This window comes from Lepisosteus platostomus, chromosome 5 (genome assembly GCF_059453375.1).
Source record: "Lepisosteus platostomus isolate fLepPlt1 chromosome 5, fLepPlt1.hap1, whole genome shotgun sequence".
NCBI classification, from domain to species: Eukaryota; Metazoa; Chordata; class Actinopteri; order Semionotiformes; family Lepisosteidae; genus Lepisosteus; species Lepisosteus platostomus.
In genome coordinates this window covers 2,211,013-2,230,116 of record NC_142615.1, presented here as the reverse complement: position 1 = coordinate 2,230,116, position 19,104 = coordinate 2,211,013, and the positions used below count along the sequence as shown (strand labels likewise).

The window sequence follows — 19,104 nt, the reverse complement described above, 5'->3', positions numbered from 1 at the left end:
CAGGCTGTAAACTCCAGTAACAGAGCAGTGGAGTCAGTCTAGAGCAGGTCTGTCCACAGGCTGTAAACTCCAGTAACAGAGCAGTGGAGTCAGTCTAGAGCAGGTCTGTTCACAGGCTGTAAACTCCAGTAACAGAGCAGTGGAGTCAGTCTAGAGCAGGTCCGTCCACAGGCTGTAAACTCCAGTAACAGAGCAGTGGAGTCAGTCTAGAGCAGGTCTGTCCACAGGCTGTAAACTCCAGTAACAGAGCAGTGGAGTCAGTCTAGAGCAGGTCTGTCCACAGGCTGTAAACTCCAGTAACGGAGCAGTGGAGTCAGTCTAGAGCAGGTCTGTTCACAGGCTGTAAACTCCAGTAACAGAGCAGTGGAGTCAGTCTAGAGCAGGTCTGTCCACAGGCTGTAAACTCCAGTAACAGAGCAGTGGAGTCAGTCTAGAGGAGGTCTGTTCACAGGCTGTAAACTCCAGTAACAGAGCAGTGGAGTCAGTCTAGAGCAGGTCTGTCCACAGGCTGTAAACTCCAGTAACAGAGCAGTGGAGTCAGTCTAGAGCAGGTCTGTCCACAGGCTGTAAACTCCAGTAACGGAGCAGTGGAGTCAGTCTAGAGCAGGTCTGTCCACAGGCTGTAAAGTCCAGTAACAGAGCAGTGGAGTCAGTCTAGAGCAGGTCTGTCCACAGGCTGTAAAGTCCAGTAACAGAGCAGTGGAGTCAGTCTAGAGCAGGTCTGTTCACAGGCTGAAAACTCCAGGAATATTGTGTACAGACACTCTCAGTCTCAGTCAGTTGAATTCTGTTGCTCCAGTAAGCAAGAACTGATTGTTATTCCATATGATTTTCCCTACAGAAGAATCGTGGACTGAACTTGACACCAGGAACTGATTGTTTAACCTTCTCACTACCGAGTCTGGCTTCTGAATCTCCTGATCTAATATGCTGTCAAAGAGTTGTATGATACAGCCAAGCCTTATCTCAGAATGTTGGCTTAGCCCTGGTAGTAAACATCGCACTTGATATATTCATGATGCTACATTATTATACACACTGTATCGCAAATGTTAGCCTGTAGTAAATATAGTAAATCCCGAAATAAAGCATGAAAAAAACATGTCGACTGCTGATTTTTACATACAGAGGAAAGAAAGGTAAAGAACAGTCATCTTTATTCTCATTTAAAACAATACCCTTAGGTATAAAAATAGGAAGAACAGATTTAACAGCAAAGTTTTACAGAAGCACCGGCACAAATGCAGATCAAGAACTAGGACATTGTAAGCACAGCTGGATTAAACACTGTATTTAGCCCATTTTTATTTGGAGTTAAGAAATGCCCATTTGTCTTTGCAGGCAATCATTGTCCTCTGGCGCAGTCTGAGTGTGGCGTACTCTGTGCTCTGGGCAGCAGTGTGCTTTAGCAGTGAGTCAGTGTGGAGAGGCTGTGTCCTCTGGCGCAGTCTGAGTGTGGCGTACTCTGTGCTCTGGGCAGCAGTGTGCTTTAGCAGTGAGTCAGTGTGGAGAGGCTGTGTCCTCTGGCGCAGTCTGAGTGTGGCGTACTCTGTGCTCTGGGCAGCAGTGTGCTTTAGCAGTGAGTCAGTGTGGAGAGGCTGTGTCCTCTGGCGCAGTCTGAGTGTGGCGTACTCTGTGCTCTGGGCAGCAGTGTGCTTTAGCAGTGAGTCAGTGTGGAGAGGCTGTGTCCTCTGGCGCAGTCTGACTGTGGCGTACTCTGTGCTCTGGGCAGCAGTGTGCTTTAGCAGTGAGTCAGTGTGGAGAGCCTGTGTCCTCTGGCGCAGTCTGACTGTGGCGTACTCTGTGCTCTGGGCAGCAGTGTGCTTTAGCAGTGAGTCAGTGTGGAGAGGCTGTGTCCTCTGGCGCAGTCTGAGTGTGGCGTACTCTGTGCTCTGGGCAGCAGTGTGCTTTAGCAGTGAGTCAGTGTGGAGAGGCTGTGTCCTCTGGCGCAGTCTGAGTGTGGCGTACTCTGTGCTCTGGGCAGCAGTGTGCTTTAGCAGTGAGTCAGTGTGGAGAGGCTGTGTCCTCTGGCTCAGTCTGAGTGTGGCGTACTCTGTGCTCTGGGCAGCAGTGTGCTTTAGCAGTGAGTCAGTGTGGAGAGGCTGTGTCCTCTGGCGCAGTCTGACTGTGGCGTACTCTGTGCTCTGGGCAGCAGTGTGCTTTAGCAGTGAGTCAGTGTGGAGAGGCTGTGTCCTCTGGCGCAGTCTGAGTGTGGCGTACTCTGTGCTCTGGGCAGCAGTGTGCTTTAGCAGTGAGTCAGTGTGGAGAGGCTGTGTCCTCTGGCGCAGTCTGAGTGTGGCGTACTCTCTGCTCTGGGCAGCAGTGTGCTTTAGCAGTGAGTCAGTGTGGAGAGGCTGTGTCCTCTGGCGCAGTCTGAGTGTGGCGTACTCTGTGCTCTGGGCAGCAGTGTGCTTTAGCAGTGAGTCAGTGTGGAGAGGCTGTGTCCTCTGGCGCAGTCTGAGTGTGGCGTACTCTGTGCTCTGGGCAGCAGTGTGCTTTAGGAGTGAGTCAGTGTGGAGAGGCTGTGTCCTCTGGCGCAGTCTGAGTGTGGCGTACTCTGTGCTCTGGGCAGCAGTGTGCTTTAGCAGTGAGTCAGTGTGGAGAGCCTGTGTCCTCTGGCGCAGTCTGACTGTGGCGTACTCTGTGCTCTGGGCAGCAGTGTGCTTTAGCAGTGAGTCAGTGTGGAGAGGCTGTGTCCTCTGGCGCAGTCTGAGTGTGGCGTACTCTGTGCTCTGGGCAGCAGTGTGCTTTAGCAGTGAGTCAGTGTGGAGAGGCTGTGTCCTCTGGCGCAGTCTGAGTGTGGCGTACTCTGTGCTCTGGGCAGCAGTGTGCTTTAGCAGTGAGTCAGTGTGGAGAGGCTGTGTCCTCTGGCCCAGTCTGAGTGTGGCGTACTCTGTGCTCTGGGCAGCAGTGTGCTTTAGCAGTGAGTCAGTGTGGAGAGGCTGTGTCCTCTAGCCCAGTCTGAGTGTGGCGTAATCTGTGCTCTGGGCAGCAGTGTGCTTTAGCAGTGAGTCAGTGTGGAGAGGCTGTGTCCTCTGGCGCAATCTGACTGTGGCGTACTCTGTGCTCTAGGCAGCAGTGTGCTTTAGCAGTGAGTCAGTGTGGAGAGGCTGTGTCCTCTGGCGCAGTCTGAGTGTGGCGTACTCTGTGCTCTGGGCAGCAGTGTGCTTTAGCAGTGAGTCAGTGTGGAGAGGCTGTGTCCTCTAGCCCAGTCTGAGTGTGGCGTACTCTGTGCTCTGGGCAGCAGTGTGCTTTAGCAGTGAGTCAGTGTGGAGAGCCTGTGTCCTCTGGCGCAGTCTGAGTGTGGCGTACTCTGTGCTCTGGGCAGCAGTGTGCTTTAGAAGTGAGTCAGTGTGGAGAGGCTGTGTCCTCTGGCGCAGTCTGAGTGTGGCGTACTCTGTGCTCTGGGCAGCAGTGTGCTTTAGCAGTGAGTCAGTGTGGAGAGGCTGTGTCCTCTGGCGCAGTCTGACTGTGGCGTACTCTGTGCTCTGGGCAGCAGTGTGCTTTAGCAGTGAGTCAGTGTGGAGAGGCTGTGTCCTCTGGCGCAGTCTGAGTGTGGCGTACTCTGTGCTCTGGGCAGCAGTGTGCTTTAGCAGTGAGTCAGTGTGGAGAGGCTGTGTCCTCTGGCGCAGTCTGAGTGTGGCGTACTCTGTGCTCTGGGCAGCAGTGTGCTTTAGCAGTGAGTCAGTGTGGAGAGCCTGTGTCCTCTGGCGCAGTCTGACTGTGGCGTACTCTGTGCTCTGGGCAGCAGTGTGCTTTAGCAGTGAGTCAGTGTGGAGAGGCTGTGTCCTCTGGCGCAGTCTGAGTGTGGCGTACTCTGTGCTCTGGGCAGCAGTGTGCTTTAGCAGTGAGTCAGTGTGGAGAGGCTGTGTCCTCTGGCGCAGTCTGAGTGTGGCGTACTCTGTGCTCTGGGCAGCAGTGTGCTTTAGCAGTGAGTCAGTGTGGAGAGGCTGTGTCCTCTGGCCCAGTCTGAGTGTGGCGTACTCTGTGCTCTGGGCAGCAGTGTGCTTTAGCAGTGAGTCAGTGTGGAGAGGCTGTGTCCTCTAGCCCAGTCTGAGTGTGGCGTAATCTGTGCTCTGGGCAGCAGTGTGCTTTAGCAGTGAGTCAGTGTGGAGAGGCTGTGTCCTCTGGCGCAATCTGACTGTGGCGTACTCTGTGCTCTAGGCAGCAGTGTGCTTTAGCAGTGAGTCAGTGTGGAGAGGCTGTGTCCTCTGGCGCAGTCTGAGTGTGGCGTACTCTGTGCTCTGGGCAGCAGTGTGCTTTAGCAGTGAGTCAGTGTGGAGAGGCTGTGTCCTCTAGCCCAGTCTGAGTGTGGCGTACTCTGTGCTCTGGGCAGCAGTGTGCTTTAGCAGTGAGTCAGTGTGGAGAGCCTGTGTCCTCTGGCGCAGTCTGAGTGTGGCGTACTCTGTGCTCTGGGCAGCAGTGTGCTTTAGAAGTGAGTCAGTGTGGAGAGGCTGTGTCCTCTGGCGCAGTCTGAGTGTGGCGTACTCTGTGCTCTGGGCAGCAGTGTGCTTTAGCAGTGAGTCAGTGTGGAGAGGCTGTGTCCTCTGGCGCAGTCTGACTGTGGCGTACTCTGTGCTCTGGGCAGCAGTGTGCTTTAGCAGTGAGTCAGTGTGGAGAGGCTGTGTCCTCTGGCGCAGTCTGAGTGTGGCGTACTCTGTGCTCTGGGCAGCAGTGTGCTTTAGCAGTGAGTCAGTGTGGAGAGGCTGTGTCCTCTGGCGCAGTCTGACTGTGGCGTACTCTGTGCTCTGGGCAGCAGTGTGCTTTAGCAGTGAGTCAGTGTGGAGAGGCTGTGTCCTCTGGCCCAGTCTGACTGTGGCGTACTCTGTGCTCTGGGCAGCAGTGTGCTTTAGCAGTGAGTCAGTATGGAGAGGCTGTGTCCTCTGGCGCAGTCTGAGTGTGGCGTACTCTGTGCTCTGGGCAGCAGTGTGCTTTAGCAGTGAGTCAGTGTGGAGAGGCTGTGTCCTCTGGCGCAGTCTGAGTGTGGCGTACTCTGTGCTCTGGGCAGCAGTGTGCTTTAGCAGTGAGTCAGTGTGGAGAGGCTGTGTCCTGTGGCGCAGTCTGAGTGTGGCGTACTCTGTGCTCTGGGCAGCAGTGTGCTTTAGCAGTGAGTCAGTGTGGAGAGGCTGTGTCCTCTAGCCCAGTCTGAGTGTGGCGTACTCTGTGCTTTGGGCAGCAGGAGCCCGGTCTCTCTGTCTGGCTGCGCTGAAGTTGACCGTGGCGTAGGAGAGGTCAGTGGGGTCACTCTGTGAGAGAGAGACAGGAAAGGACAGTTCACCGATATTGCCCATTTCGCGCGAGAGAAACACCTGCCTCACCCTCCTGAACTAGGCCGTGAATTACTCTGCCTCCAAACCTACCGTGCCCTGTTTGTTTTGTTTTTTTATCAGATCGATTTCTGAACCTCCGCGGATGAACGCGAAAGGTTCGGTCTTTCGTGGAAAAGGGCGTTTTCTTCCAGCTGAGCAGTGTGTAAGAGGACCCAGGGGGAAGGGTCATTTATATCCTGTGTCCTGATGTAGCTCGCCCGTGTCTCCTTGCATAGGCCTTTTCCAGCAGCGGGTCAGCTGGTACTCCTGAGCTATGGATGGCGGCCATCTTGCTCAGGTCTATATCGAGTCTATTAAGCGTTTCGTTCCGGAAATGCCGGTTCTGAATGACCCTGCCCCTGGTCCTCTCACAGGTGTCATCCTAGGAAGGCAGCAGGAAGGAATGTACTTTCAGTGCTGGGAAAGCAGCTCTGGGAATATTGCTCTCTCTCCCGGCGGTGGAGGGGGATGGGCCTGGCTGGGCAGCAGGGCGTGTCTGAGCCAGACCTGTCCGAGGGGCTGGTCCCGCGAGGGCGAGGGGGTCTTACTTACCGCTCCTGCCTCTCCCTTCCCAGCCTCGTTCCCGCTGCCTGGAAAACACGAGTCGGGTCAGAGCCGAGAGCGCCGCCGGGCTCCGCGGCCCGGGTGTGAACTGCGCCACGCTGCCCCCTTCGGAACAGGCTGGGCACTGCGGCAGGGCAGACTCGTCCTCAGGTGCGGCTCTGCTCTTAGAGAGGGGTGTGGGGGTTCAGAGACGGATGGGGCAGACAGAGGGCACAGGGGGTACAGGCTGGGCACTGGGCAGGGCAGACTCGTCCTCAGGTGCGGCTCTGCTCTTAGAGAGGGGTGTGGGGGCGTCAGAGACCGTCGGGGCAAAAAGAGGGCACAGGGGGTACAGGCTGGGCACTGGGCAGGGCAGACTCGTCCTCAGGTGTGGCTCTGCTCTCAGAGAGGGGTGTGGGGGTTCAGAGCTGGACGGGGCAGACAGAGGGCACAGGGGGTACAGGCTGGGCACTGGGCAGGGCAGACTCGTCCTCAGGTGCGGCTCTGCTCTTGGAGAGGGGTGTGGGGGTTCAGAGACGGATGGGGCAGACAGAGGGCACAGGGGGTACAGGCTGGGCACTGGGCAGGGCAGACTCGTCCTCAGGTCCGGCTCTGCTCTCAGAGAGGGGTGTGGGGGTTCAGAGCTGGACGGGGCAGACAGAGGGCACAGGGGGTACAGGCTGGGCACTGGGCAGGGCAGACTCGTCCTCAGGTGCGGCTCTGCTCTTGGAGAGGGGTGTGGGGGTTCAGAGACGGATGGGGCAGACAGAGGGCACAGGGGGTACAGGCTGGGCACTGGGCAGGGCAGACTCGTCCTCAGGTGCGGCTCTGATCTTAGAGAGGGGTGTGGGGGTTCAGAGACGGACAGGGCAGACAGAGGGCACAGGGGGTACAGGCTGGGCACTGGGCAGGGCAGACTCGTCCTCAGGTGCGGCTCTGCTCTCAGAGAGGGGTGTGGGGGCGTCAGAGCTGGACGGGGCAGACAGAGGGCACAGGGGGTACAGGCTGGGCACTGGGCAGGGCAGACTCGTCCTCAGGTGCGGCTCTGCTCTCAGAGAGGGGTGTGGGGGCGTCAGAGCTGGACGGGGCAGACAGAGGGCACAGGGGGTACAGGCTGGGCACTGGGCAGGGCAGACTCGTCCTCAGGTGCGGCTCTGCTCTTAGAGAGGGGTGTGGGGGTTCAGAGCTGGAGGGGGCAGACAGAGGGCACAGGGGGTACAGGCTGGGCACTGGGCAGGGCAGACTCGTCCTCGGGTGCGGCTCTGCTCTTAGAGAGGGGTGTGGGGGTTCAGAGACGGACAGGGCAGACAGAGGGCACAGGGGGTACAGGCTGGGCACTGCGCAGGGCAGACTCGTCCTCGGGTGCGGCTCTGCTCTTAGAGAGGGGTGTGGGGGTTCAGAGACGGACAGGGCAGACAGAGGGCACAGGGGGTACAGGCTGGGCACTGCGGCAGGGCAGACTCGTCCTCAGGTGCGGCTCTGCTCTTAGAGAGGGGTGTGGGGGTTCAGAGCTGGAGGGGGCAGACAGAGGGCACAGGGGGTACAGGCTGGGCACTGGGCAGGGCAGACTCGTCCTCAGGTACGGCTCTGCTCTTAGAGAGGGGTGTGGGGGTTCAGAGACGGACAGGGCAGACAGAGGGCACAGGGGGTACAGGCTGGGCACTGCGCAGGGCAGACTCGTCCTCAGGTGCGGCTCTGCTCTTAGAGAGGGGTGTGGGGGTTCAGAGCTGGACGGGGCAGACAGAGGGCACAGGGGGTACAGGCTGGGCACTGGGCAGGGCAGACTCGTCCTCAGGTGCGGCTCTGCTCTTAGAGAGGGGTGTGGGGGTTCAGAGCTGGACGGGGCAGACAGAGGGCACAGGGGGTACAGGCTGGGCACTGGGCAGGGCAGACTCGTCCTCAGGTGCGGCTCTGCTCTTAGAGAGGGGTGTGGGGGTTCAGAGACGGACAGGGCAGACAGAGGGCACAGGGGGTACAGGCTGGGCACTGCGCAGGGCAGACTCCTCCTCAGGTGCGGCTCTGCTCTTAGAGAGGGGTGTGGGGGTTCAGAGCTGGACGGGGCAGACAGAGGGCACAGGGGGTACAGGCTGGGCACTGGGCAGGGCAGACTCGTCCTCAGGTGCGGCTCTGCTCTTAGAGAGGGGTGTGGGGGTTCAGAGATGGACACGGCAGACAGAGGGCACAGGGACGGCAGACAGAGGGCACAGGGGGTACAGGCTGGGCACTGCGGCAGGGCAGACTCGTCCTCAGGTGCGGCTCTGCTCTTAGAGAGGGGTGTGGGGGTTCAGAGATGGACACGGCAGACAGAGGGCACAGGGGGTACAGGCTGGGCAGGATGCCAGTGTATCACAGGGAAAACACTGATGTGGCCAAACACAGTCACACTGTCACACTCACACACTCAAACACACTCTCACTCACACACACCTGTACGCACGTATACACACTCACACTCACACACACCTGTACGCAATCATACACACACACACACACACACACACACACGCCCACTGGCTGGGGGTCACGACCCTGAGCTGAGTTGTCTCACCTGCTCGCCTCCGGGCTCTGAGGACCAGCACACAGACCCCAGCTCCCGCCATCACCACGGCAACAGGGATGAGAATGAGCATCGTCCGGGAGACTGGGGGAGGAGAGCAGGATGGACAGACAGTGAGAGAGACTGGAGTGGGAGGAGAGGATGGACAGAGTGAGAGAGACAGGGGGAGGAGAGGATGGGCAGACAGTGAGAGAGACTGGAGGGGGAGAGAAGGATGGACAGAGTGAGAGAGACTGGGGGAGGAGAGGATGGGCAGACAGTGAGAGAGACTGGAGGGGGAGAGAAGGATGGACAAAGTGAGAGAGACAGGGGGAGGAGAGGATGGGCAGACAGTGAGAGAGAGACTGGAGGAGGAGAGGAGGATGGACAGACAGTTACAGTGCAGTGCACATTTCCTGCCGGTAATGACCTCCCAGTCTGACTCCAGGAGCGAACCTGCAGATTTGGTCACTGAGCTGCAGTCAGCCTGTGGAAACTCAGCCCTGGAGTGTAAGAGCAGCGACAGGTCACTCTGTCCGTGTTTAAAGACACTTCTCCTGGTCCAGCCCTGCTGACAGCTGACAGCTCCTCCCTCCAGACAACAGAGCATCACAGCAGTGTCCTGTGGAGAGGCTGTCTGCAGTTTCAACCAGCAGGAAGAAGCGCTCCCCCTCAGACTGGGAGAGACGCGGCCTGCCAGGTGTTTCCGGCTGTGATCTCCCTGTCACAGCCCCTCACTGTGGACTGTGGACCGTGCTGGGTCCTGAGTGGGCAGAGCGCCGCTCGGACACGGAGCCCCCTGGTCCACAGGGATCTGCCGGGACCCCCGAGGGTCCAGAGAGAGATCAGTACCTGGTGTGAGGGGAGCTGCAGGAGGAGTCGAGGTTTGAGGTGCTGGATTGGAGACTCTGGGAGAGGAGGTTGTCATAGTCGAGGTTGGAGTTGAGGTTGGAGTTGATGTAGGGGTTGAGGTTGGAGTTGATGTAGGAGTCGAGGTTGGAGTTGATGTAGGGGTTGAGGTTGGAGTTGATGTAGGAGTTGTGGTTGGGGTTGATGCAGAAGTTGATTCAGTCGTCACAGTTGCTTTGCCTGTGAAGAAACACAGGTGTAGTGAGAACCACACAGAACAGACTCTTTTCTCTTGATGGTGTGTGCTTGTCAAACTGTCCTAGAGTCTAAACCCTGCTGTGTGTCCTCCAGCACTTGAGAATGAAGCCCCCGTTCCTGCACCCCTCTCAAGGCAACGCCCACATCGTTGTCCTCGTGTCAGTGTGCTCTGGTACGAGACAGGCTCACTCTCAGGGACTGAAGGAAATCTGTTTCTCCAGCAGAAGATTAAGGGCTACGATAGGTGTGCAAAATGACAGCAGACTGTCATTGTCTCGTAGACATACTGTAAATTAATTATGGGTGAATTACCGGTTGTTAATTCTTCTTAATTGGGATCTTACTTTAAGAGTCGAGGTGATAATACAGTAAGTACTTGTTGTGCTCTGTGCTGTAGAAACCAAAGGTTGGTTTGACTGTATGAATGAAGGATCTCATTGCCCATTGAGAGAAGAAAACACCTGTGACATTGAGAATTGAGAAGTTAATTCTGTACCCTGGCCAGGAGTCATACAATCTGTACCTGTGAGCAGAGTGGAGTATCTGTGTGTGAACTTCACTGCTCGCTCCTGTGTTACATCACATCTCCACTGCCTGCTGTGGTCTGAGGGCTGCAGTCTCACAGTCAGTGTGGAGATGCAGGGAGAGGAGCTGATCTGGTATCTGTCTCCCTGCAGCTCAGCTCCTGTCTCAGTCACCCAGCTCACTTTAATTGATGCTTGTAGGTATGAGAGACAGCGTGCAGGACCCCAGTAAGTGTCCAGGAGACAGTGCAGAGTCACAGTGCTGCCGGTCCTCAGCTCTGCCCCTGGAGAGACTTGAACTGGGAAACAGAGAGACGAGATCACAGGTCAGAGTAGGACTGACTCAGGGCTGAGCAGAGAGGACAGAGCAGTTGGCCCCTGAGGAGCACAGGAAGGACTGAGAGCCTCTTCTGCAGACATCTGTCCTACGGCACAGTGTTCTCCACCTCAGCACACAGTAGCACTTAGTGCAGAGTTTACAGACCACCCCTATCTGGAGGGCCCAACAAACTGAGCACAGGCTTCCATGTTCAGAGTGAGTGAGAATAGTCAGTTTGCTGGTAGTGTAGTATCAGGGAACAGTGCAGTCAGTGAGCACCAGTTTAAAGACAGTGTTGCACAGATACTCCAAGTTACAGATCCTTTATCAGTGTGATTTCCATGTCTTGTCTGAAGCAGTGCAGAGTACTGCAGTAATTCACAGATTATCTTGCTAATGTGATCTAAAAGTGAAGCTCATTTTTTATACCTGTGTTATCTTAGACAGAGGTGACCTTTTATAGGTTTGTTTTGGTTTCCATTGAGAGCTCTCACGAATTCGGGGATTTTAAGTTAGAAGGGGTTTCAGTGCAAGAGAATAATTTTATTACATTATGATCCAACTGTTTTTTTAACTCATGTGTTGGCTGTGTAACCATTAAAATTCTGCTTCAGAAACACAAAACCTATTTGAATGATCAGAAATGTATTTGAGATTGGCGGTATGAAACTGACAGAGACTTACTGGTGAGGAGGGACAGATAGACAGGAGAATCCTGTCCTTGCTGCTGGTCATTGACATACTGCTGACAGGTGTACAGTCCAGTGTCCTGTGTGCTGAGAGTGTGGACGTGCAGAGAGCAGTCAGACCCCAGACTCACTCTCCCTGGCTTCTGGTCTCTGATCATCCCCAGAGTAACCAGTTCAACAGCTGTTCTCTCAGGTCTGGACACGAAGACCCATGTAGTTGTGGAACAGTCTGTCCTGTTCACTCCTCTACAGGGCAGAGTGACACTCCCTCCCACAGTGGAGAAAAACACAGTGTCACCTGGGGGAAGAAAATTAAATAATTAAATTCTCAATAATGTGTTAGTGTGAGAAACTGACACAGTCTGTGGTCAGTAACTGTGGGGCTCACTTCCCTGCCACTCAGATCCCTAAGAATTAATTAGGGTCAATTAAGCTCTGTCTGATCTACTGAATCACACTGATGATCAGACTGCAGTGTGTGTCTCCTCTCTGTCTGATCTACTGAATCACACTGACGATCACACTGCAGTGTGTGTCTCCTCTCTGTCTGATCTACTGAATCACACTGACGATCAGACTGCAGTGTGTGTCTCCTCTCTGTCTGATCTACTGAATCACACTGACGATCAGACTGCAGTGTGTCTCCTCTCTGTCTGATCTACTGAATCACACTGACGATCAGACTGCACTGTGTGTCTTCTCTCTGTCTGATCTACTGAATCACACTGACGATCAGACTGCACTGTGTGTCTTCTCTCTGTCTGATCTACTGAATCACACTGACGATCACACTGCAGTGTGTGTCTTCTCTCTGTCTGATCTACTGAATCACACTGACGATCACACTGCAGTGTGTGTCTTCTCTCTGTCTGATCTACTGAATCACACTGACGATCAGACTGCAGTGTGTCTTCTCTCTGTCTGATCTACTGAATCACACTGACGATCAGACTGCAGTGTGTGTCTTCTCTCTGTCTGATCTACTGAATCACACTGACGATCAGACTGCAGTGTGTGTCTTCTCTCTGTCTGATCTACTGAATCACACTGACGATCAGACTGCAGTGTGTGTCTTCTCTCTGTCTGATCTACTGAATCACACTGACGATCAGACTGCAGTGTGTGTCTTTTCTCTGTCTGATCTACTGAATCACACTGACGATCAGACTGCAGTGTGTGTCTTCTCTCTGTCTGATCTACTGAATCACACTGATGATCAGACTGCAGTGTGTGTCTTCTCTCTGTCTGATCTACTGAATCACACTGATGATCAGACTGCAGTGTGTGTCTTCTCTCTGTCTGATCTACTGAATCACACTGACGATCAGACTGCAGTGTGTGTCTTCTCTCTGTCTGATCTGCTGAATCACACTGACGATCAGACTGCAGTGTGTGTCTTGTACCTGTCCTATGAGGTGCAGTGTGTTGAGGAGGGAGGCTCTTACCTGTGTTGAGGTGAGCAGTGTTGAGTAGCAGCACCAGCAGCAGTCCTCTCTCAGTGTCCACACTCATTCTCACCCTGTCCCTGTGATCACTCTCTGCTCTGTATCTCTCCAGGACAAGCACAGCGCCTCAGGGCGTGAGAGTCAGTGTCTTATACTGAGAGCTGTGACGCAATTTCCGTTACACTGCTGGGCCTGAGTTTTTTTAAATTGAGTGTGAAGCATTTTCAGACAAATATGGTAAAGACGGCACACTTCCGTGTTCTACACACCCAGCCTCTATCTCACACTTGGTTAATAGGTTCATTGTCGCTGGTCTTTTACTGAGATTAGTGATCACGTTCACCACTGAATCTCAGAGTCACTGACTGATCACTGTCAGCACTGGGACACAGAATCACTGAACACCATCAGTACTGAGACACAGAGTCACTAAACACTATCAGCACTGAGACACAGAGTCACTGCACACAGGCCATCAGCACTGGGACACAGAGTCAGGGAACACATCTCTACTGAGACACAGTCACTGAACACATCTCTACTGAGACACAGAGTCATTGAACACCATCAGCACTGAGACACAGGGTCACTAAACACGTATCCACTGAGATACAGTCACTGTACACACCATCAATAAGCATCATCTCACTTGAGACAGTCAACTGAGCACAGCAACCACTGAAACAGTGACTGAACACAGTTTATTCCCCTGGGAAAGAGCCAGTGTGTCTGAAATACAGCAGCAAGAGGTTCTGTACACCTCCAGGTACAACAGCTCCAGCTGAGCTGAAGACAGTCTCTGGGCTTCATTTCCACAAAGAAACCAGACGAATTCTCTCTCCTCTCTCCAGGGTGTGGAATCCAGGCCCGTCTCGCTCCTCCTGTTGCTGCTGTCTGACTGATCCAGGGTCTTGTCCAGCCTCTTCCCCGGGGAGACGGGCGACAGGGAGTGTTTCAGCCCCTCGTCCCCTCTTGTCTCTGGTCCTGCTGGCGGGTCACTGGGAAGGACTCTGCTGGTGAGGAGAGGGAGCAGGGCTGCTGTCCAGAGCTGCTGAGAGACACTTCTCCCCCTGAGCTGGACCAGCAGAACCAGGCTCTCGGGCCGCCGGGCCCCGCTGGGAGCCCAGGAGCTCTGAGGAGACAGTGTTTGTGGAGTTTGGGGCATTTAACCTGTTTCTGTTTCTGTCCGTCCTGTGAGAGTCGGTGAGGAGCTGAACCCACAGGAAACGACTTCAGTGGCCCTGTGACCAGTCTGCACACATCCTGTGTCTATAAATACCCTTTAATAACAGTGATGTCTCTCATCGCTGAAGCACCTTTCCAAAGAGCAGGACGCTGTGCAGAAAAAGTACGAGAAAAAATCAACCAAGAGCCCCCAGGTTTATAGAGGTTGGGTGAAGGGCGATCAGACACAGGCCCTGGTGCAACAGGTGGGAAAGGTTTTGAGTTTGGATTTGAAGAGAGTCAGAGAGTTTGTCTCAGAGTCTGAGGATGGAAGAGAGAGATCAGATCACTTTATTGACCCTGTACAATGTCTTGCATGAGGAACGTGTCTTTTCACAGAGCCCAGCCTGCTCTCCATGAGACACCCAGACAGGGAGAGAAGCTGGGGGTCAGAGCGCAGGGTCAGCCATTGTACAGCGCCCCTGGAGCAGTGGGGGTGAAGGGCCTCCCTCAGGGGCCCAACGGAGTAGGATTCCTCTGCCGGCCGCGGGATTCGAACCGGCAACCTCCCAGCCACAGGCGCAGATCCTGAGCCACAGGGACACCACTCTCCCAGAGCTCCTCTTGACAGACTGTGAAACAGCGACAGAAAGCTTGTATTCCTGCCAGCACAACAGCCTCTACCTGTTCACACTCACTACAGCACCGGGCACATCGAACCCACAGGAAGGGGAGGGAGATCAAACAGACCTTTATTGTTTTAACATCACTCTGTTTCCTGAGTTCCAGTGCTGCTGCTCACAGGGCTGAGCTGTGGGGGTGTGACAGCTCCTCTCTGCTCCCAGCCCCGACTCCGATCTGTATCAGGGAGCCCCTCAAGTCCTGTCTTCACACAGACATCGGACCTCTGTCTCTCCTCGTCTGTTCAGACGTTCCAGCCCTTGAAAACGCTCTCCGCTGTGAGATCACTGTCAGTTCCTGCTTCCTGTGGTCGGTCTATCTAAACATGTGAGGGGTCAGCATGTCTCCTGTGACACTGACCTCTGTCTTTATAATTGAAGATCTCTGTCACTCCTCACCGGAAGTCTGATTTAAGAGCTGCAGAAACCACTGCAGTATCTACTCCCCCTGGAGAGGAGGGCAGAGAGGCTGTTTGTGTGTGTGTGTGCAGACACTGTGACTCGGGGTTAACTAGCTGTGTGTGTCCTTGGGCCCTGCTGCAGTATGAGGGCTGGGGGAGACAGTATACATCCACAGCTACAGCCTGACCAAGTGACACCAGCTGACACACGGTCCTGGTCAAGGTCGTGGTTTAATCAGAGTGTGAACAGAGCAGAGACCCAGCCCGGAATTCAAGTGAAAACACAGGGCTCAGACCTCCCACCTGAACATCCCTTCATGAGACTCCGAGTCTGAACACAGTCTAGTTAAAGACACTGAGGGGTCACTGATACTGTCTGCTGTTCACTGGTATCTGACTGATGAGTCACCTAGTGCCCCCTAGTGTCCAAGAGAAGAATAAGGTGTCACAACACTGCCTGAGCTGACTTCATATTTTAGTTTACATATTGCTATTTAAAATGCACTTGACAGGAATTCAGCTCAGCTCAGAGGGAACACAGGCCTCTAACATCCTTTCTCTTCGTTTGTCACAGTCAGGACCGGACCTCCAGTTCCACCTCAGGAGACGAGTCTTCTGTAGGGAGAATCAGATCAGACTGTAGTCAGCAGGAGGATCACCATCACCTGACAAACTGAAGCTGATGGACTGAGACTGAGAGTCCCTGGTGAGAATTTCAAGCACAATTTGCTCTGTTACTGGAGTTTACAGCCTGTGAACAGACCTGCTCTAGACCGATTCCACTGCTCCGTTACTGGAGTTTACAGCCTGTGGACGGACCTGCTCTAGACTGACTCCACTGCTCCGTTACTGGAGTTTACAGCCTGTGGACGGACCTGCTCTAGACTGACTCCACTGCTCCGTTACTGGAGTTTACAGCCTGTGGACGGACCTGCTCTAGACTGACTCCACTGCTCCGTTACTGGAGTTTACAGCCTGTGGACGGACCTGCTCTAGACTGACTCCACTGCTCCGTTACTGGAGTTTACAGCCTGTGAACAGACCTGCTCTAGACTGACTCCACTGCTCTCTTACTGGAGTTTACAGCCTGTGGACAGACCTGCTCTAGACTGACTCCACTGCTCCATTACTGGAGTTTACAGCCTGTGGACAGACCTGCTCTAGACTGACTCCACTGCTCTGTTACTGGAGTTTACAGCCTGTGGACAGACCTGCTCTAGACTGACTCCACTGCTCCGTTACTAGAGTTTACAGCCTGTGGACAGGCCTGCTCTAGCCCGACTCAACTGCTCTGTTACTGGAGTTTACAGCCTGTGGACAGACCTGCTCTAGACTGACTCCACTGCTCTGTTACTTGCCTGTGAGTTTGCTGTTCCTCCTCTTGGTATAGATAGTGACTCCAATGACCAGAGGGATGATCAGGACAATGAGGAAAGTGGTCAGTCTCAGTGCCAGCTCGACTACAGGTGATATAATAGAGCACAGATAAGACTAATGAATCAGAGCATTCAGAGCTGTCCTCTGTCTGGGATAAAGAATGAGGGGTCATTACCTACTGTAGATGGAGTTTTTCCTGGAGTTGTGGTTGGAGTTGTTCTAGAAGTTGAGGTTGGAGTTGTTGTAGGAGATGTGGCTGGAATTGTTGTAGGAGTTGTGGTTGGAGTTGTTGTAGAAGTTGATTCAGTCGCTACAGTTGCTTTGCCTGTGAAGAAACACAGGTGTAGTGAGAACCACACAGAACAGACTCTTTTCTCTTGATGGTGTGTGCTTGTCAAACTGTCCTAGAGTCTAAACCCTGCTGTGTGTCCTCCAGCACTTGAGAATGAAGCCCCCGTTCCTGCACCCCCCTCAAGGCAACGCACACATCGTTGTCCTTGTGTCAGTGTGCTCTGGTACGAGACAGGCTCACTCTCAGGGACTGAAGGAAATCTGTTTCTCCAGCAGAGGATTAAGGGCTACGATTGGTCTGCAGTGTGCAAAATGACAGCAGACCTGTATTGTGTTTTAGAGGTACAGTAAGTGAATTCTTTGTGAATCCCTTACTATACCACAGGAACACAATGTTAATTGTTAAATGATTGACGGTGTTGTTATCTTTAATACGTCTTGTATTCTGCAATTTAGAAATCAACAATTTTGGCAACTCATTTTGGCACATTTTGTTGTATGCTAACAAGAATTAAATAGTTATTTCTGCACTCTGTCCAGGAGTCATACAATCTGTACCTGTGAGCAGAGTGGAGTATCTGTGTGTGAACTTCACTGCTCGCTCCTGTGTTACATCACATCTCCACTGCCTGCTGTGGTCTGAGGGCTGCAGCCTCACAGTCACACAGAGGAACAGACAGACAAGCACCAGCAGCAGACTGTACCTGTGAGCAGAGTGGAGTATCTGTGTGTGAACTTCACTGCTCGCTCCTGTGTTACATCACATCTCCACTGCCTGCTGTGGTCTGAGGGCTGCAGCCTCACAGTCAGATTGGAGCTGCAGAGAGAGGAGCTGATCTGGTATCTGTCTCCCTGCAGCTCAGCTCCTGTCTCAGTCACCCAGCTCACTGTATAAGAGTGTAGAGGTGAGGGACAGTGTTCAGGACTCCAGTTAGTGTCCAGGAGACAGTGCAGAGTCACAGTGCCGCCGGTCCTCAGCTCTGCCCCTGGAGAGACTTGAACTGGGAAAGAGAGAGACGAGATCACAGGTCACAGAGCAGGACTGACTCAGGGCTGAGCAGAGAGGACAGAGCTGGTTCTCTGGCAAATATGGCAACTTTTGGTGACTTAAATTCTTACTAAAAAACAACTCAGAGGAACAGAAAAGGGCTTTAGAGATAAAAACTTGAAAAACTCTCCGTGGTTTTGAGTTTTGCCCCTTTGCTGGTGTGTGTGTGAACTGTCCCAGTTTGCGGACTGACTGTCTTGTTGTGTCACCGATAGCACACGCCTCGGTACAAAGACACACCACCAGGAATTCCTGCACTGTCTGTGTGTTTACTGAACGCATTCTCTGTAAGAGGAGTTTTAAAATAAGAATGAACTGCTATTTGTTTAAATATGTTTGTAGCAAACACAGTGCACTGAGACACTGGCACACTGGCAGGCTGAGAAGTCTCTGCTCCCCTGTGTCAGAGTTTGTCATATCCCTGTTAAAAAGACACAGTAATGAAGCTCGTGCTTCACTGGCTCCACTGATGTTTTCAGGATAGTTCACAGTTTCTGATCATTTCCCAGCAGAGACACTGGCAGTAAATTACTGTGCAGAAGAGCCAGAGAGTACAGATTGTACAGGCTCTCTCCTTGCTCCTGTCCACTGACCCACTGTCCAAAGAGTCTTCTCATACTGACTTATTTTACTTCTCGGAAAGTGTCTGATTGTGTGTTAATGCTCTCTGGACGCTGGGTAACCAGTAGAATTTTGTTTTCAAAGACACAAAACCTGGAACTATAGTACAAATACTTTTGAGATTCGGCGGTATGAAACTGACAGAGACTTACTGGTGAGGAGGGACAGATAGACATGAGAATCCTCTCCTTGTTTCTGTCCCTTGACAAACTGCTGACAGGAGTACAGTCCAGCATCCTGTGTGCTGAGAGTGTGGACGTGCAGAGAGCAGTCAGACCCCAGACTCACTCTCCCTGGCTTCTGGTCTCTGATCTTTCCAAGATTCACCAGTTCAACAGCTGCTCTCTGAGATATGGAGCTGAAGAGCCATGTAGTTGTGGAACAGTCTGTCCTGTTCACTCCTCTACAGGGCAGAGTGACACTCCCTCCCACAGTGAAGAAAAACACAGTGTCACCTGGGGGAAAAGATTTGTGAAAAGACCCATTAAAAGAGAAATGGTACAGTGAGTCATTCTGGTCGTACAGGTCTCTATTGAATACCAAGCTCTATAAAAATAATACACGTTCAAGTACTGTACTCCGAGGGGATTTTCTCTTTATCCTCAACTCTTTCCAAAACAGGGAGCTTCATGAAACACACTGTTCTATGACAAGACCTGCTGTTTGATGAGCTGAGATACAGCATCACAATCTTTACCAGCAGACTACAGCTTCTGACTGTCTGTACCACAGAGATTGTCAGCTCATGTTCCTCCACAGTTGCAATGACGAATTAGCCAGTAAAATAATAATGTTCAGCACCTCTCGAGTCTGGTACTGAACTGCTCACATCGATCGCTGCCCACGCTGGGGACAGGACTTCAAATAACGCTTCCTGCGCCGAGCTGCTGCACACCGGTTCCTCATTCTGTCAGCGCCGGTTCTCACGCAGGAGGGAGGCTCTTACCTGCGCTGAGGTGAGCAGTGTTGAGTAGCAGCACCAGCAGCAGTCCTCTCTCAGTGTCCACACTCATTCTCACCCTGTCCCTGTGATCACTCTCTGCTCTGTAT

The 19,104-nt window shown here is 53.4% G+C and overlaps 3 protein-coding genes and 1 long non-coding RNA gene across 8 annotated transcripts in view; 2 read left to right on the top strand and 2 right to left on the bottom strand.

Moving 5' to 3' along the window:
- The window catches only part of LOC148662419 (uncharacterized), a 4,954-nt gene extending 3,854 nt beyond the window's left edge, over positions 1-1,100 (top strand). For both annotated transcript variants that reach the window (XM_088631131.1, XM_088631130.1), the window contains one exon: positions 842-1,100. In XM_088631131.1, coding sequence (XP_088487257.1) covers positions 842-876 — 35 coding nt within the window. In that variant the 3' untranslated portion in view covers positions 877-1,100. The remainder of the gene's footprint in view (positions 1-841) is intronic.
- LOC148662418 (uncharacterized) overlaps positions 1-12,586 on the bottom strand; it is a 23,314-nt gene extending 10,728 nt beyond the window's left edge. The window contains exons 1-7 of one of the 4 annotated variants that reach the window (XM_088631115.1): positions 12,473-12,586; positions 11,023-11,325; positions 10,019-10,318; positions 9,241-9,477; positions 8,401-8,493; positions 5,862-5,899; positions 4,961-5,246 (exon numbers count right to left, since the gene is read on the bottom strand). In XM_088631115.1, coding sequence (XP_088487241.1) covers positions 5,136-5,246; positions 5,862-5,899; positions 8,401-8,493; positions 9,241-9,477; positions 10,019-10,318; positions 11,023-11,325; positions 12,473-12,539 — 1,149 coding nt within the window. In that variant the 5' untranslated portion in view covers positions 12,540-12,586 and the 3' untranslated portion in view covers positions 4,961-5,135. Of the gene's footprint in view, positions 1-4,960; positions 5,247-5,601; positions 5,900-8,400; positions 8,494-8,806; positions 9,478-10,018; positions 10,319-11,022; positions 11,326-12,472 lie in introns of those variants that run through there. The other 3 variants (XM_088631114.1, XM_088631118.1, XM_088631116.1) reach the window with 3 other exon arrangements.
- Positions 5,896-19,103, top strand: LOC148662417 (uncharacterized). Its single transcript, XR_015936310.1, has 5 exons — positions 5,896-6,023; positions 13,324-13,488; positions 15,292-15,423; positions 16,108-18,504; positions 18,993-19,103. It is a non-coding gene; the product is annotated as an uncharacterized LOC148662417 (long non-coding RNA).
- LOC148662416 (uncharacterized) lies at positions 17,046-19,104 on the bottom strand. Its single transcript, XM_088631138.1, has 3 exons — positions 19,001-19,104; positions 18,207-18,509; positions 17,046-17,386 (listed from the first exon to the last, which is right to left on the bottom strand). Exons 1-3 carry the CDS (start codon positions 19,065-19,067, stop codon positions 17,046-17,048), a joined length of 711 nt encoding a protein of 236 aa, XP_088487264.1. The 5' UTR covers positions 19,068-19,104.